The 16,076-nt window shown below is 51.7% G+C and overlaps 2 protein-coding genes across 3 annotated transcripts in view; one reads left to right on the forward strand and one right to left on the reverse strand.

Moving 5' to 3' along the window:
• FANCI (FA complementation group I) overlaps positions 1-8,672 on the reverse strand; it is a 23,535-nt gene extending 14,863 nt beyond the window's left edge. For both annotated transcript variants that reach the window (XM_019280853.3, XM_010391050.4), the window contains exons 1-15: positions 8,522-8,672; positions 8,353-8,425; positions 7,732-7,862; positions 7,172-7,328; positions 7,036-7,093; positions 6,562-6,603; positions 6,191-6,314; positions 5,195-5,280; positions 4,891-5,023; positions 4,569-4,661; positions 3,940-4,076; positions 2,982-3,162; positions 2,304-2,391; positions 1,004-1,134; positions 284-354 (exon numbers count right to left, since the gene is read on the reverse strand). In XM_019280853.3, the coding sequence (XP_019136398.2) occupies positions 284-354; positions 1,004-1,134; positions 2,304-2,391; positions 2,982-3,162; positions 3,940-4,076; positions 4,569-4,661; positions 4,891-5,023; positions 5,195-5,280; positions 6,191-6,314; positions 6,562-6,603; positions 7,036-7,093; positions 7,172-7,328; positions 7,732-7,862; positions 8,353-8,425; positions 8,522-8,605 (1,589 nt within the window). In that variant the 5' untranslated portion in view covers positions 8,606-8,672. The remainder of the gene's footprint in view (positions 1-283; positions 355-1,003; positions 1,135-2,303; positions 2,392-2,981; positions 3,163-3,939; positions 4,077-4,568; positions 4,662-4,890; positions 5,024-5,194; positions 5,281-6,190; positions 6,315-6,561; positions 6,604-7,035; positions 7,094-7,171; positions 7,329-7,731; positions 7,863-8,352; positions 8,426-8,521) is intronic.
• Positions 8,673-8,818: 146 nt separating this feature from the next.
• On the forward strand, positions 8,819-16,039 carry RLBP1 (retinaldehyde binding protein 1). The gene is made up of 9 exons (XM_010391047.3): positions 8,819-8,981; positions 10,771-10,952; positions 11,787-11,830; positions 12,078-12,206; positions 12,477-12,678; positions 13,726-13,904; positions 14,524-14,682; positions 15,351-15,461; positions 15,572-16,039. Exons 3-9 carry the CDS (start codon positions 11,819-11,821, stop codon positions 15,728-15,730), a joined length of 951 nt encoding a protein of 316 aa, XP_010389349.1. The 5' UTR covers positions 8,819-8,981; positions 10,771-10,952; positions 11,787-11,818; the 3' UTR covers positions 15,731-16,039.
• The last annotated feature ends 37 nt before the right edge of the window (positions 16,040-16,076 follow it).

Below are 16,076 nucleotides of genomic sequence, written 5' to 3' on the forward strand. Positions count from 1 at the left end.
ACACATGCTGGAAGTGGTTTTCATTTTGCCTATGTATTTGGAGTTCCCAACAGCTTTCTGAACTTGCAAAGCCCATTCATTCAGCTGGGGGTTGGGATTTGTGTCTCAGTTCAGTGGAGCTGTGACTGTACCACAGTTCTAGGCTAAAGGGACAGGAAATGTCATTATCTAGCTATGGGAAGAACACAGTAAGTAGATACTTAGCCAAAATAAAAAATACTTCTGCTCCAAAACCAGAAATGAGTTGTAGAAATTTTTTCAAAGAATCGCCTCCCCATCTTACCTGGAAAAGATAGCTTTTTGGAGAACAAGTATCAGGGAGTCCCTCACTGACATGCTGACTTTGAGCAGAGGCTGGAAAGGAAAATAACCTTTGGAGAGAAAAGCACTAAGGCATGCCAAGCCCTTGGGGCATATGAGCTCATCTTCCTCTGGCCCATCTGGCCCTGCATTTTCAGTACTGTCGTCAGTACAGTAGAACCAAAACATTTTAAAATAGACAAGAAAACCCATAGAGCTGTGGCAATGAGACACCCTAGCAGGTTAGTGAGGACACAGTGCAAGGGTTTGGGAAAATAACTGTTATCCCCAGGCTGGACAAAGCAAGTAAAAGTTAAAACACCAGGGCAATATCCCAGCCCAGGCAAAGAGGAATACTGACATGGAGCTTGGAAGGAGAAAAATCAACGTGACAGCTACAGCTGTTCAGCTAAACACTGTAGACTTAGTTTTCTACAGGGTGCAGCATCTGGGCATCTTCCAGATGAAAGGTCAGCACAGAGCAGTTTTGGTCCCATGCCAGCCCACGCCATATGCTTTTTGCTAGAGGGCACATGCAAATCCATGCTTGAAGAACAGTCCCATGCTACACTGAACAACCCACAGCAGAGAATGAAGGCTTATTTTATGAGGAGGGTTATCAGATCATGCATATAATTGTGGCCCAGAGCTGTCACTGGAACTAAACTAGCAAGGATATCCAGGGAAAAATGCAAAGCTTTACCTGTACTGCCCGGAGGAGCCCTTGCACTGTGTCGATGGGCAGAAAGGACAAATTGTCAAAGGTCTCTGTGACTTTGGAGGATGAAGTCTGAAGCACGAGAGGAGCAGACACAACAATATTGGACAGCAAGTCTGAAAAATAAAAGGACAAAAATAACAGCTAATGCCAAGGGGCCAGAAAAGCCTGAGCAGAAGATGTCTGTAGAGCTAACAACTACAAACTAATCAAAGACCTTCCATTACACAGAGAGGTCACGATAAGATGAGCATCGAAAAACTGAGTCTACTGCAGGCACCAAGTGTTAAAAATGCTCCCAGCCCAGCTGAAGAGCCTCACCCCACCAGAGGGCACTGAGGTGTAAGGGAAGAGGCTGCAGCACTGACATCCCAGCAGCCCCAGTGGCTCCCAAGCCCAAGGACGAGGAGACGGCAAGGCTGGCAATGTGGAACAGGCAACTGACTGATGATTCTGACTTTCTGTGCGTCAGCTGTTCCATGGCAACTGCCTGCAAACATATTTTTCACCTGTGATGAATACAAGGCAGTCTGATGCAGCTGATACCTCAGTCAGAGGAGAAGGAACGACTGATTTTCTTGGCTTCAGGTCACTTCAGCAGGAGCTTCAGCACCCAAATCACATCCTGGGCTGCATCAAAAGCAGCTTGGCCAGCAGGTTGAGGGAGGAGATTCTCCTTCTCTACTCCACTCTGGTTAGAGCCCCCTTGGAGTACTGTGTCCAGCTCTGGGGTCCTCAGCACAAGCAGGACAGAGACCTGTTGGAGCAGGTCCAGAGGGGCACAAAAATGCTGAGAGGGCACCTCTGCTACTGAGATGGGCTGAGAGAGTTGGGGCTGGTCAGCCTGGAGAAGCAAAGGCTTTGGGAAGACCTTGGTGTAGCCTTTTGGTACTCAAATGGGGTTTATAAGATGGGGACAGGCTTTTTATCAGTAGCTGTTGTTATAAGAATAGGGCTAACAGTTTTAAACTAAAAGAAGGTAGATTCAGAGATGATATAGAGAAGAAATTTTTTACAGTGAGGGTGGTGAAACATTGGCACAGGTTGCCCAGCGAGGTGGTGGTGGATGCCCCATCCCTGGAAACATTCAAGGTCATGTTGGATGGGGCTCTGAGCAACCTGATCTAGTGGAAGATCTCCATGCTCATTACAGGGCAGTGGACTAGATGACCTTCAAAGGTCCCATCCAACCCAAACCCAGTTCTGTGATTTTATAATGTGTTTTGAGAAGCTGTGTTGTGACTGTCCACAGAACAAGAGCACATTTTTCTCTCTTTCCTGTTACCTATGAAGTGGCTGACAGGAGATGCTGCTTTTGTGAGGACTCTGTTCAGGACCTGCTCAAGAATATCACTTCTGATGGGCTCATGAACCTGAATGAGAAAGAAAATAAATAAAAATCAAAACCTTTCAGATATTCCTGTACTTCACAGCACAGGCATTGTACAGTACAAAGCAAATCCAGATCTGACAGAAAGCAAGGATGGTCACCAGAAGTCCCCTTTCAGCTAAGTCCACACAAACTGATTCAGATTTCATCCCACAGAACAATCAGAACCAGCACATCAGGGGACACACTGTACACTCAGGACATAATGGTGCCAGTCATCTATGGGATGAAAATTTACCAATTTGGTGAAGGTGAATGGGTATCAATCCCACCTTGTCAGATTTTATCTGTACCTCTGAATTTCTCTACTTTCTCTACCTCTGCAGTTTCTTGGAAACTGCAATAGGGATTACACAAGTATCATGACAGCTGGAACAGATTAGAATTAGATCTTCATGAGGATGGCCTCTTCTGGCTGGAAAGGGGCAAATAGGAGATGAAATCTAGTATTGTTTCCAAAACACTCACAAAGGATACAAAGCAAGTAAGGTTTTGACACCATTTACCAAGAGAGAATAAGAACAGAGTTATTCTCCCCTCACCAAAAAAAAACTTCTCCAAAACAAGCACTACCTTAAATGTTTCCAGCAGGATACTTGCTCCCAGTCTGCAAGCTTGCTGGGCTGGCATTTTTGAAAGGCCATAGCTGTTATCGGCAGCTTTTCCTCCAAAGGGCTTTTTGGGTTCATAGGATTCCATTAGGCTGAAGCCAAGATCCACCAGGCCCTGAGTAACGTGGTCCCAGCCAAATGCACTGAGGGCAACATTAAATGGATGAGGAAAGAAACAACTTAGTCACAGGAAAGTTTAGATTAGAGCTGTCTGAGGTAAAATCTTCTGCAGTCATTCCAGAGTCCAAAGCAGCAGTGAGAGAACTTGATGACAGCAGGGAAGATGACAACCCTCACAACCCTGTGACTGTCTTTGGGCTGAGCACACCTCTGCAGTCCTGGCTGTCCATCAGAATTCCTCTGCAGCCCAAAGGTCTCCTTGCCATGGGGAATGATGTGCACTCAGGCCTGATCTGAGCATAACAGCAGAGTATAGCTGGGATGCAAGAATATCCTACTGATCCCAAGATCTTCCAGTTGGAGAGAAAGAGAAGGGGAATGCCTCCCATCAAACCAAAGGGCAGCTGGTGACAGACCAGAGCTATCCCACAGGATGTTTAAAGGACTAACCGGTGAACCAGATTAAACAGTGAACCTATTCCTCATCCCTTGATCAGAACACAAACTACAGCCAGCAGCATGACTCACACTGCAGATTAGGCCCTGATCAGTTTAGCCCTTTGTACCACCAGACCCTGAGATTTGAGGTAAAAGGAGCAGATTTATACAGCCGCATGTTGGGGTTTTTTTTTTTTTTAATTCACTAATATAAAACTGGGATAAAACCTTTGGATTTTGACACTGATCCCTGCTGGCACATGGTCAGAAGTATTTAGCATCCCAGAGTGTTTTAGCAAGGCTGAAACTCTCCCAACTCCCAAACCTCATTGAATGTTCTGCAGCATGTGGCAACAACTCACCTATTTTTCACCACTTCCAGAATGACAGCAGTTATATCATATTGTTGAGGAAACAAATCCTGCAGAAACTTGGAGGCCTGAAGGAACTGCAGGTCCTTGCAGCTTCTTGTGATTGATGTTTTCAAGAACTCAAATATCTGGAACATAAAATCATTAAGTGTGAGGAAATGATCTTTGAAATGGGACCCGTGTAGTCTTGGGTATGTTCCAGTAAGAGCACCAGCCAGACACAAGTTCCAGTGCAGCCTGCCAAAAATCTTAACTCACTTCTTTGTCAGGACAAATACACCAGTCTCATTAAGTGCCTCAAGGAGGGTAACTTGCTGCCAGGTGCTCTTCATGTGGCCACCACAGAGCCAAAACATTAGAAAAATAAGACTGCTTTTCTTCTCATCCTACAATACCAACCCACAGGAATCACTGCTCTGGAAAACTGTGATATTGCTCTGGGGTCTTTTAGAGTGTTTAGTAAAGTACAGCACACCAATGATCTAATTACCCATGAGTATCCTGAAACCATTTTAAGCCTAATTCTGATGGGACTATGACCTTCCCATGCTTCCTTTCCTTTACAGGGAGTGCAGAGTGCATTCTCGTGGAAGTTCTCTGCAAGCTTATCAAGCGCATACCTGCTCTTGCAGTCTGTGTTTTACAGCAACCGACAGCAGAAGAGCCACGCTGAAGGGACACAGTGCTCTACCAGGGTCCTTCTGTTGCTCAGTCTAGGAAACAGCAAGGAAGCAGTGAGAAAGCTTGTTATCTTCAACTGAAACACCCTGGAAATTCAGGAAGCCATCAGGCACATGTCTCTTCAAATGTATCACAGCACTCGCTAAAGAGAACCTGACTGCAGCCATAAAATTATTTAATCCCTTGTCCAGATAATAAACTAAGTTTTTAAACCCTGCTTCAATATCTTCAGGAACAGTGCCTGCTCCATCTTTGCCATACCTTCAGATGTCTAATTAGCTCCTCGCCCAGGTCCTGGTCCAGGTTGATGACAGAAACAATGTGGAGAATAACGGTGCCTTCCACGTGCCGCAGCTGGTCCAGGGGCATTGTGGCTACCTCAAAGTCCAGTGACCTGTAAGTTTTACCAGAAAATAATGTGCCATCCAAAGCCAGGAATCATTCCTGATGGATCAAGGAGGATGTTCTTTTACGAGGTTTAACCATTCAAGGAGCCCTGGGCAGGACTTGTGTGACTACAAACGCCCAGGAAATAAAGAAAGGGGGTCACAGAGCAAGAACTTACTGTGGAACTCTCTGTTCTTCCTTCTGTCTCTTATCCAGCTGATTGAAAAAACGGATGATTCCTTCCAAAACAGTCTTCTTACTGCCCTGCAAGGCAGGACATTACATTGAGCCATTGTAGTGCCTGCAGTGTCCCAGAGAACAGGACTCTATTCCCACACCTATCACAAATCTCAGGGTATCCTTCAATTCCCCCCCATAAATTGCTAAGGCAGGGGAGGGCTCCTGTGTGGCTCATTTCCAGATTTCCAGTTTGCATATTTCTTTTGACTGCACTTATTTCTTTTGACTGCATCATTGAAGAACTGGAAAAAACTCAAGCTCTCAGATGTTCTGATTGTCTTTTTTTTTTTTTTTTTTGAAGTTGCTATTAATTAGAAAGGATCCTTTATGTTTTAATCAATTGGGAAGGCTTTCAAACTCCTAACCTTAAATCTAACAATATATTTTGTCCAGTGGACCCAAATGACCCTCTATAACACACATATAATTTGTCTTTGGATCTTTTTGGCACTGACTTGGTCACAAATGAAGCAAACAAAAGAGCCAGATCACCCTGTCAAAGGGCAGAGATGTCCCTGGCAGTCTCTGCTCTGGAGAAGGGGACATTCCCAGTACAAGTGAGACGACAGCCCAGTAGACAATCATAGTGCATGAGCTATTATTATAGTGTGCAGATCAGAGAGAGTGAGCAAAACCACACTGAAAAAACCCAATCCTCTCTGCTGCCTGCTAGGTCTGTGCTCATCCCTTATTTCCCAAAGGTTTGCTTCTTTTCCCACAAGGAAGACCAAGATCCCATCTTTCTCTGAGCACTCAGATTCTTCAGGCTAGAGGGAATTAAAGGAAACAAAACCTACTGATGTCCTGTTGTGTCCCTCCATCATGATTTGGGAACAATCAGAATCCCTGCCAAAATCCAGACTATAGATCAGTCTGGAGACTTTTTTCCCGATGGTATAAACTTAAGGGAAATCCAGCTCCTGTAAGCTTTTACCTTTGCAGAAAGCAGCAGCAGCTGATAGACCAGAGGGGGGATTTCCTGCAGGTCTAATTTGGAGAACATCCTAAGGACCTTTTCCACCACAAACTGCAGCTCCTCTCCTGATAGCGGAATATCCCTGTTGAATCAAAGATTTTTTTACATTAATATATTGTTTATTTGCCAAGGTTCACTCACACATAGAATAAAAACCATGATGCCATTCCCAGATGTATTCTGTATCCAAAGGATCCAGTGTGGATGTTCATTGACCAATCATCCATGGGGCTGTGCTGGGTATGGTCAGACCCATACTACTTGTGAAATAGGACACAGACATGACCACAGCACAAGGCAGTGTTGATGCTGAAGGGAAAAAGAATTACCTGAACATGTTGGCAAGATGTATTACACACTGAGGATCCCACCTGGTAAAACAAAGATATGTTGGAAGATTGAAAGCAAGCAGGATTATCATCTAGCTCTTCCCTCCTACACAATTATTCAGTGTCACCATTTCCCTGTCACACTCTGATACTAAAATTAGAAGCCAGATTTCCACCAGAAATCATTAGCACCAACCTAACCACCCACATTTACACAGTTCTGAACTGCCCCAGCCCCTCTAATAACAAATACCAGAAAACAAATACAAGCACTTCCTGAGACCAGTTCATGCAAGAGTCTCACAGGATTTGGGAACAGGATGCTCCCCTGCCTTCCCAGCTAGGGAAGACACTGTCACAGAGGGCACAGATTCAAGGATGACAGGACACACAGCTCATGGTGATGCCTTTTTCCAAGCACAATGTGAAACACAATGTTTTGCCACGTAACCAAGAGCTGGCAGATGCACATACTTGCTGGAGCAGAGGGTATTTATCAGCTGTTTCTTAAACTCTTCCCCATTCAGTTCACCTGAAAAAGCAAGAGTCTTAGGAGCTGATTCCAGAGGAAGGGAGGACAAGCTGAAGAGAAGCAGCTGATACGAGTTACCTTTCCCATAAGCCAGGTTCTCCTTTGAACTGGCCAGTGCAGTGAGAACAGTGGAAAACAGCTCCAAGGACTTCCCGTTGGTCAGGCTGCCGCCTTTAATAACATCCACAAATAGGTTGGCAAGCTCGGCCAAGGCGTGGCCTGGCAGCTGGCGGGCCTGGGGGAACGCACAACAGGAGAGAGCCTGAGGCAGTGCACAGAATTCCACATATACATCCAAACTGTCACCAAAAACCAGCAGAAGACAGAATTTCTTACAAGGAAATGCTCCCTTTAAAGGAGAATTCAGCCCTGAGATCTCTGTTTTGTACTGTCCTTTGCAGAACAGAGCAATAAATCAAGATGATGTGATTATAGAGTAGAGTTTTGAGCCTAAGACTAAATATCTAAAGATAATCAAATTCACACACAGAGCCAGTTCCAATACCAGCTAACTTAGTCTAGGGAAGCTCCGTGGAAAGGATACAACTAATTTTCCTCAGTGGTTTAGGGAAGTATCTCAATTACATATTAAATTATACCCAGCAGAGCCCAGGAAAGCCAGCCCAAAGGAGCTTTACCTCCAGCATCAGCAGTCCTATGATTTCAGACACCTTGCCCAAATGCAGGTCCCCTGACTCCACTAGTGGGACGCAGTGCTTGTAAACCTGGAGTCTCCTGAGAACACCACTTCTCTGGGAGCAGGGGGAGCCTTACAGCGAGCAAATAGAGGGACAAAAGAATGGGAAAAAAAGTTATGCAAGTAACAACGTGTTGCTAAACGACAGGAAATCAGCAGGGATAAACTGTCACCTGGCAGCAACTTCCTATTTTACATCTGACAAAACAAATAAAAAAACCCCAGAGCACAGGAAATGAGATACTTGGATAAAGCGCTCAGCCACCCTGTTATCACTCAACCTGCTGCCGGAGATCAGGAATTTTGAGAAGAACCAGGTTGGCAGTCAGTTCTCACCTGGCCAGCTCAGTGCTACTCCAAGGTACCTAAGGGCTCTCAAAAGCAAATCCCGCTTACCACGGGCTCATCACAGCTCTAGTCCAGCTTGCTGTGTCCCCGCATGTACTTTTGGACGTCGTGCTTCTCCGTGACAGCGGTTTTTTTACGAAAAGTGACACTTCCCTGTGCTGCTGCACCCACCGGCCCCAGGCAGCCCCCCGAGCGCAGCTCACACACCACCCACCTTTGAAGATCCCTCTCAGCAAAGCCGCCGTCTCCCTCCCCTTCAGCGCCTGCCTGGTCACCATGTCGCCCAGCTGCAAGAGAAGGGGACGCCGTCAGCCGCCCCCCGCCCGCGGAGCAGCCCCGGCGGCGCATCCCCGCTCCCCGCCCGGCCCGCGGGCACCGCGCACCTCGCCCTCCGCCAGGCTCTGCAGGGCCTCCTGCAGCCGCTCGGGGCCCTCCTGGGCCGCCAGCGACAGGATGCGCTCGGCCATGGGGCCGCGGGGCCGCCCGGGACGGCCGGGCCGCAGCTCCGTGCCCCCGAAATTCCCGCCCGGAAGCGCCCGCGCGTCACCCCGGGAACAGCTCCCGCCCCCGGTGCGCGCTTCCCGCCCCGCCGCGCCCGGGTCCGCGGGTTCGAGTCCCGCGCGGGGCGGGCAGCGTGGGGCGCAGCGCGGCGGGCGGTGTCACCGAGTCACAGAATCCCAGCGTGGGTCCGGAGGGAAGGCACCGCAGCGGGTCATCTGGTCCGACCTCCCTGCTCAAGCAGGGTCGGCCTAGAGCACATGGCTGGCACAGGACTGCGGCCAGATGGTTCTGGAATATCGCCAGTGAGGGAGACTCCACGGCCTCTCTGGGCAGCCTGTTCCGGTGCGTGGGCACTGCGCAGTGAAGAAGTTAATGGAGTGGGGTGCAGGCACGTGGGGTGCAGGCACGTGGGATGGGCAGCCGGGGGTACCGGGGCATTTGGCACAAAGTGCCCATTCAGGGCCACCCCGCATCAGCAGCGAGTGCCACCCACGTGGGCTTCGGATACATTCGAGTAAACCCCTTAATTCCGGGGGACACGAGGGCTGGCCTGGAGCGTACCAGGAGGTGTAGCCCGTCTTTAAGCAGCAGGATTTGGCCAAAGGATCAGGTGCCAGCACAGCGTGGGAGCTTTCGAAAGCCCCGTGCTCACGTGGAGCGGGAGTTGATGCTGCTGAGCGAGGGGAGCGGGTTTCACATGGGAGGAGGGGGATGGCCAGACCTGGAAGAGAGATGCACTTAGGGCTCTGTCGCAATACATCAGGGTGGGGTCCCCCTTGGGGCTGCCACCTCTTTCCTTGAGACCCGTTCAGCCAGGACAAAACACTTGCTCTGTGATGCCAGGGGTTGTACGTGTGTCTGCAAAACTATTTCAACTGTGATGACCATGCTGGCCAGGATGCCCAGGTGGCCCGGGGATCACAGGTTCTCTCTGCCACCCCAACAGAGCATTATTGGGTCTATTTGGGAAAACCCCATGCTGATGATGTCCCCCTGTTATGCACTGTCTTGCGCTGAGCTGCAGACAAAGGTCCAACGAGCTGCAGGAGGGAGCTGAGCCTTGCAGCGAGGAATGGGGACGGGAGGGTTGGGGGTCTCCTCTGAAGAGCAGCGCACAGTGCCTCTGGCCACAGCGGCATTGCTCAGGGTTTTGGTACAGGTCCAGGTTTTCCCTCAGCAGCACCCCCTCCTTTCCTCTGGAGTCTCGTGCCTTCCTCCCTCCCTCACACTGGGGTCTCAGCTCTGCTCGCAGGACAGCCCTGTGTGGAAACCAAATCCGTAAATCCCAGAGGCATTACAAAACATGCCTTGTGTAAGATCCTTCAGCCCTGCTCTGGTGCTTAGCCCGACCCTACCACCTCCCCAAAATCCCCATTGTGGTAAGAGCTTGGCCAAGCTTCTCTCTTGGGCTTGAGCACAGCTCCATCCTCACCACATCCTCACCCATCTCCCACAACCCTTGACCCAAAGAATTGAGGCTGCAAGGGCTCTCCTGCTCTATGTAGCTTCAGCATGCTGGGACGTCCCAGAAAACCCGTTTTGCCATCCTGCAGCACCCACATGTGGACTCAGCTTGGTTTCTGCCACATTCAGGGGTTTGCCTCGCTTATGGGTCTGTGGCATCACCGTGGTGGTGGAATGGTTTCCAGTTTCCAGAGCTCCGAGCAGGTAATTGTCACTTGAGGGCATTGTAGGAATTTTGCCCGTATCTCTTTTTCTATTTTAAAAGCTGAAAGGGGCCTCATATGGATGCTGGTTTGGGAGGCCTCGTAAGGGAGGAGCTGGAGAGCCCCAGGACCATCCTCTGCCACAGACCCATCCCCGCAGCTGGACCACATGGCCAAATTCACAGCAGGACCTTGCCAGGGTTTTTGGGCCAGAAGCTGGGGAAGAGACCTGTCCTGCTCACCCCGGGGAGCAGGCCAGGATGGCAGGCTGCCCACCACCTGCCTCTGCCCCTGCCCCGTGCTAATGAGCGAGTTACACAACAAGGAGCTTTTATACTTTGTTAATCGGGTCCGGCATCCAGCCCGCCTCTCCACGCACGCTCCAGCTGGTGGTGGAGCCCCAGCTCCCTCCTTCCCTCTCCTCAGCTGCCTTTTGTAATGTTTTAATGGGGTTTCTTGCCTAGGCTGTGCTGACTTAATTACAAAGCTGCAGTGAGTTGATGCCTTGTGACGGTCTAATCCCAACCCGGTGACTCTACAAAGCTTTCGCCCAGCTCCTTTGCTGCTCCACTCCGGCCTCGCCATCCCTGCATCCACCTCGGCTCCGTGCACTGACCTGCGGACGGCTCAGCTTTTCCTCTTCCTGGTGAGTATCCAGGACTTTTTCCAACTCAAAGAACTGCGTTGAAGACCGTCATCCAGCCCTTGCTCAACCTGGCACCTCTGGAGCTTGAATTGGTTTTAGTGCCTGGAACAAGGGGACGCCTATCCCTTCCCCAGGAGGTGAAGAGGATGACCCTGGGAAATGGTTGAGCTGAAGCCAAGCATCCCTCACACAGCCTGAGCCCAGAGCTGGTGCTACAGCCAGGCAGGGAGGGGTAGATGCTGGAGACAGGATGAAGGCAGCCCTCCTCCTCCTCCTCCTCATGGATGGGAACAAGGTGTTTCACCCAGACTGCGTTGGAAGGATGCTGAGAGGCTGATGGTCCAGCCTTGCAGTTGGTGGAGCAGTGAGACATGAGAGTTTGGGAAACACTTTGTAAATAATTATTTATTTTGGGAATATTATTTATTTTGGTAGTAGAAATAAAAGGATGATCTGGCTGCCTGGCCAAAACTGGATGCTCACCTGTGCCCATGTGAAGGTGGTCTGAGACAGAACACTGCTGGGTGAGCACAGGCTGAGATGCCCCCAGCCCAAAGAGGAAAGGCAGAGTAAGAAAAATGTAAGAAGGCATCAGATGATAAATACACAGATTTTTAAGCTGCTTTTGCAAACATCCCTGGTGTTTTCCCAGGCTGCTCAGCTTCCTCAGGCAGGCAGACATGCAGGCAGTAGGTGATGGAGCTGAGGATTGCTTGGGGATGTCCTCTGGACATCCACTTCTGCCCCCACCTGAGCAAGATGGGCAGGGAATGGGGCATAGGGGGGCAGTGGAGACTATTTGGATCCATGCTGATTCCTCCTTCCCTCTGCCAGTGTCCTGCTGCTGACGGAGGACAGAGGACAACATGTCTGCGGTTGTGAGTACTGTCCCCACGCTGCCCCATCCTCTGGGCTCTGAGCATCCCCTCCTTGCAGTGCTGGGATGGGCTGCACAGGGTGCACCTTAGTCCAGGCAGCACACAGTCCCTCCCTATCCCACCGCACCCCCTTGGGTGCATGTGTGGAGCCTCTCCCCTTCCCTGTATCTCCCAAGGAGACTTGAAGTGGGGCTGGGAGCTGGGGGGCTGTCTGGGAAGCCCCCACATCCTCTCCTCCCCCCCCCAGACGGGCACATTCCGGATCGTGTCGGAGGAGGAGCAGGCCCTGCGCTCCAAGCTGGAGCGCCTCACCACCAAGGACCACGGCCCCGTCTTCGGGAGGTGTGAGAAGATCCCCCCACACACCCTGCAGAAGGTGAGGTGGCTCTGGGGAATGGGGGGCAGGTGCAGGCCGAGGTTCCTGCTCCTCAGGGGCCACAGGAGACCCTCGACTGGCTCTTGCCTTGGGGGGATGCACTTAGCAAAATGTCTCCAAGCTGGGGACCTGAGTGACCCTGCCCTCCCTATGCTGGGAAGCATAGGGAGCTTTACTGTCCTCCCCCAGTTTTTTGGGTGCCTACACGACCCCCGGGGTGTTTTTGAAGATGTGCATGGCATCACTGGGTCCCCTCTCTGCTCCCCCCAGGCAAAGGATGAGCTGAATGAGACGGAGGAGCAGAGGGAGGTGGCAGTGAAGGCGCTGCGGGAGCTGGTACAGGAGCGGGCGGGCGGCGAGGATGTTTGCCAGAAGGTGGCCGAGAAGGTGCAGGAGAAGGATGACTCCTTCTTGCTCCGCTTCATTCGTGCCCGCAAGTTCGATGTCCACAGGGCCTATGATCTGCTGAAAGGTGGGGAGGGGTCCTGGGCTGTGATGCTGGCTGAGGACGGGGGTACACATCCCCCAGCAGCTCCCAGTCCTGTGCTGGTGCCTCCTAGCCCAGACTGGGCTCTGCTGGCAGAGCAGGACCCTGACATGGGAAGGGGATGAAGAGAGGGGATAAATAGAAAAAGCCAGGGTGGAGGGGCTTGGAAAGAGTTGGGATGGGGAAGGAAATAAATGAGGGTGACACCAGGCATCCTGCAACACCAGGACAGTCCCATTCCTTGCAAATTTACCCAAACAAAATGGAAAAAACCCTCACATTTGGTGGTGGCAGGCTGTTTCATTTGTGCAGCAAACCCAGCTGGCTGGGGCTGCATCCCCTTGAGACCCCTGTACATGCCCTACACTCCCTTCTCTGTACCCCTGTAAAGGAGCTAGTTCTGCACCCTCCCGATGCTTCTGTGCACAGTGCCTGGGGGGCTCTGCACCCCTGGGGCACCTCTGGGTCTGGGGACAGCTCTTCCCACACTGAGAGTGACCCATAGGGATGGAGGGGGAGCAGAAGGGCAGCCTAGAGGGTGGCTGCTGTCTGGAACCTGCCTGGCTCCAGCTCTGCTCTTTGTCTCAGCTTAGGGGATAATGAGTTGTAATTATCAGTGCTGGCTCCCAGACGAGCTCTTTTGCTTGCCTGCATTTTCCCAGGATGAAATTCCTTATTTTGTGCCTGCAGGGTGCCAAGGGAGGGGAGATGTGGGTTGTCACCCAAACAGGGAGAAAGGGAAGAAGGGAAATGAGGGGGAAAATGACTTTATCTACTTGTTGAGGTGTTGGAGAGAAAGCAGGTGTGGGAATCTCCTGGCAAGGGATGGGATAACACCAAGCATGCTGGGGCTGGTGTGTTGCTGAGCTGCTTCTTCCTCCTTTGCTGGAGGAGAGCTGACCCATGTGGGCCACAGGCAGAGCTTTCCACAGCTCTGGGGCTCAGCACTGACATCTCACCATCACCAGCCCATCCCAGCTTCCCGAGGCTGGGCAAGCAGCCACTGTTTTCCCCATTTCTGCCTCTCTCCAGGCTACGTGAACTTCCGCCAGCAGTACCCCGAGCTCTTCGACAACCTGAGCCCCGAGGCCGTGCGCAGCACCATCGAGGCCGGCTACCCTGGCATCCTGGCCAGCAGGGACAAGTACGGACGGGTGGTGATGCTCTTCAACATTGAGAACTGGGATTACGAGGAGATCACCTTCGATGAGGTGAGCCCAACTCAGATGCTGCTCCCAGAGCAGAGTGGTCCTGCTTTTGGGCTCGTCCCGCTCGGCATGTCTGAGCACAGCATCCTTACACACACACGTGGATCTGTGCAGCCATACAGGTGGAAGCAAATCTGTAGCCCTTTGAATTTGTCCTTTGAGGGAGCCTGGGAGAGCATGGTCCACCCCAAAGGATGCGGTGCAAGGTGCAGGCCAAATTCGGGGTGTGTGTCCCCCAGCTGATGTAACATGGGCTGAAGAAAGGCACCACACCATTAAATCAAGGGCAGAGGAGGACACTGAGGCATAGGGCATGGAAAGGGCCTCTTGGCAAAGAGGTCTCCAGGCATGTAACTCACAGCTTCTCCCAGCTCCGTTTTCTGCACAGCTCTGAATCTGGTCTCAGCGTATCACTGATGCAGATCTGATGCTCACGAGTTGAAAAGGGAATGTGGTGGTGGTTCAGCATCCCCCCTCCCTGCTCTGAAATCCAGGGGCTGGCTGTGACAAGCAGACTGGAGTCAAGCCTGGACAATACTCCAAAGGACTCTTCCTGGTACCCCCTAGGGCCTATGGGAGGTGAGACCTCATACAAGACCCTGCTGTCTCTCCTCTCCATTAGATCCTTCGTGCCTATTGTATTATCTTGGAGAAGCTGCTGGAAAATGAAGAGACCCAGATCAATGGGTTCTGCATCATTGAGAACTTCAAGGGCTTCACCATGCAGCAGGCATCAGGCATCAAACCCTCCGAGCTCAAGAAGATGGTGGACATGCTGCAGGTGAGGTGGCAAAGTCTGCACCCAGCAGTGGCAGAGGGGGCCCTGGGGGAGCAGGGAGCTCAGAGAAGGGAGGTGGCAGGGCTAGCAGGGTTTGGGATTGCCACCACACTGGAACAATGAGAAAGCGTCACAGAGAGGCTGTTCCCCATCATCCTCTCCCTACCTCGCCAGCTAACTGGCTTAATCCTGTAAAATGGATCCCATTTTTCCCACCTCATCTCCCTGCCATCTCAAATGCCTGACCAGAAGCAGTACTACCACTCCTTGCAGCATCCTAGGGCATGGCCTGGAGGTCTTTCCTCATGAGCCTCTCAGCCCAGCCCGGTCCAGGTTGGACGGAGACTCACAGGCACTCCAGGATTTCTGCCCTTGGACCAGAGGCTGGACCAGAGGCTGGACCAGAGGCCAAAGACACTCTGCTCTTCCCAGGACAGTAGAGATGTGGTCCTTCTCTGGAGTGCGAGCAGTGAACTATCTGGGAGGTTCTTGAGCTCCCTAGTGCTCCTGAGGCTGGGATGGTTGATCCTCTGGGTCAGGACAGAAAGGGGCCATCAAATAGAGATGGGGCAAGGAAAGCCGTGGCAGTGCTGGGGTGTCCATTGCTGCCTGCTCAGATCTGGGGGGACAGCACCATCTGTAACCATCTGTGTCTGGGTTTGGGATCCTAGGACTCCTTCCCAGCACGGTTCAAGGCCGTCCACTTCATCCACCAGCCTTGGTACTTCACCACCACCTACAACGTGGTCAAACCGTTCCTGAAGAGCAAACTGCTGGAGAGGGTGAGTGTGGGAAAGGGATCTGCAGACAAAGGCATGTCCTTGGGTGAAACAGAGCTGTTGGGAAGAGCTGCCCTGGTCCTGTGCTGAGGGTCACTCCCATCTCCCTCCAGGTCTTTGTGCACGGTGAGGAGCTGGAATCCTTCTACCAGGAGATCGACGCTGACATCTTGCCGGCAGACTTTGGTGGCAAGCTGCCCAAGTACGACGGCAAAGCAATCGCAGAGAAGCTCTTTGGGCCCCGCATCGAGTCCGAGGACACGGCTCTCTAAAGCGGGAGCGGGCTGCCCTCCCCTGTACCACAGCACCAGAGGTGGCCCTCTAACCCCAGCCACCTCCCTCCCGTAGCATTGGTTGAGTGACTGCTCGTGCTGAGGCGCTCTGGGCGCGCTGCTCCACGCCTGTCCCTCCCGTCCCCACTCCAGGAAGTGGCTGTCCCTCCCAGGCACAGCATCCTTCCCTCCGGAGCCGGTGGAGAAAGGAGGCCACCGGCCCTCTCCCACAGCATTTCCTGGAGCTGCGAGGGGAGGACAGGAGAGTGTCTGCTCTGGGAAGGGAGAAATAAAGTGTTTAACAGCAAAGCTCTGTGGTCCCTCATGGTAAGGCACAGGGGCACAG

Source organism: Corvus cornix, chromosome 10 (assembly GCF_000738735.6).
Source record: "Corvus cornix cornix isolate S_Up_H32 chromosome 10, ASM73873v5, whole genome shotgun sequence".
In the NCBI taxonomy this organism is placed as follows: domain Eukaryota; kingdom Metazoa; phylum Chordata; class Aves; order Passeriformes; family Corvidae; genus Corvus; species Corvus cornix.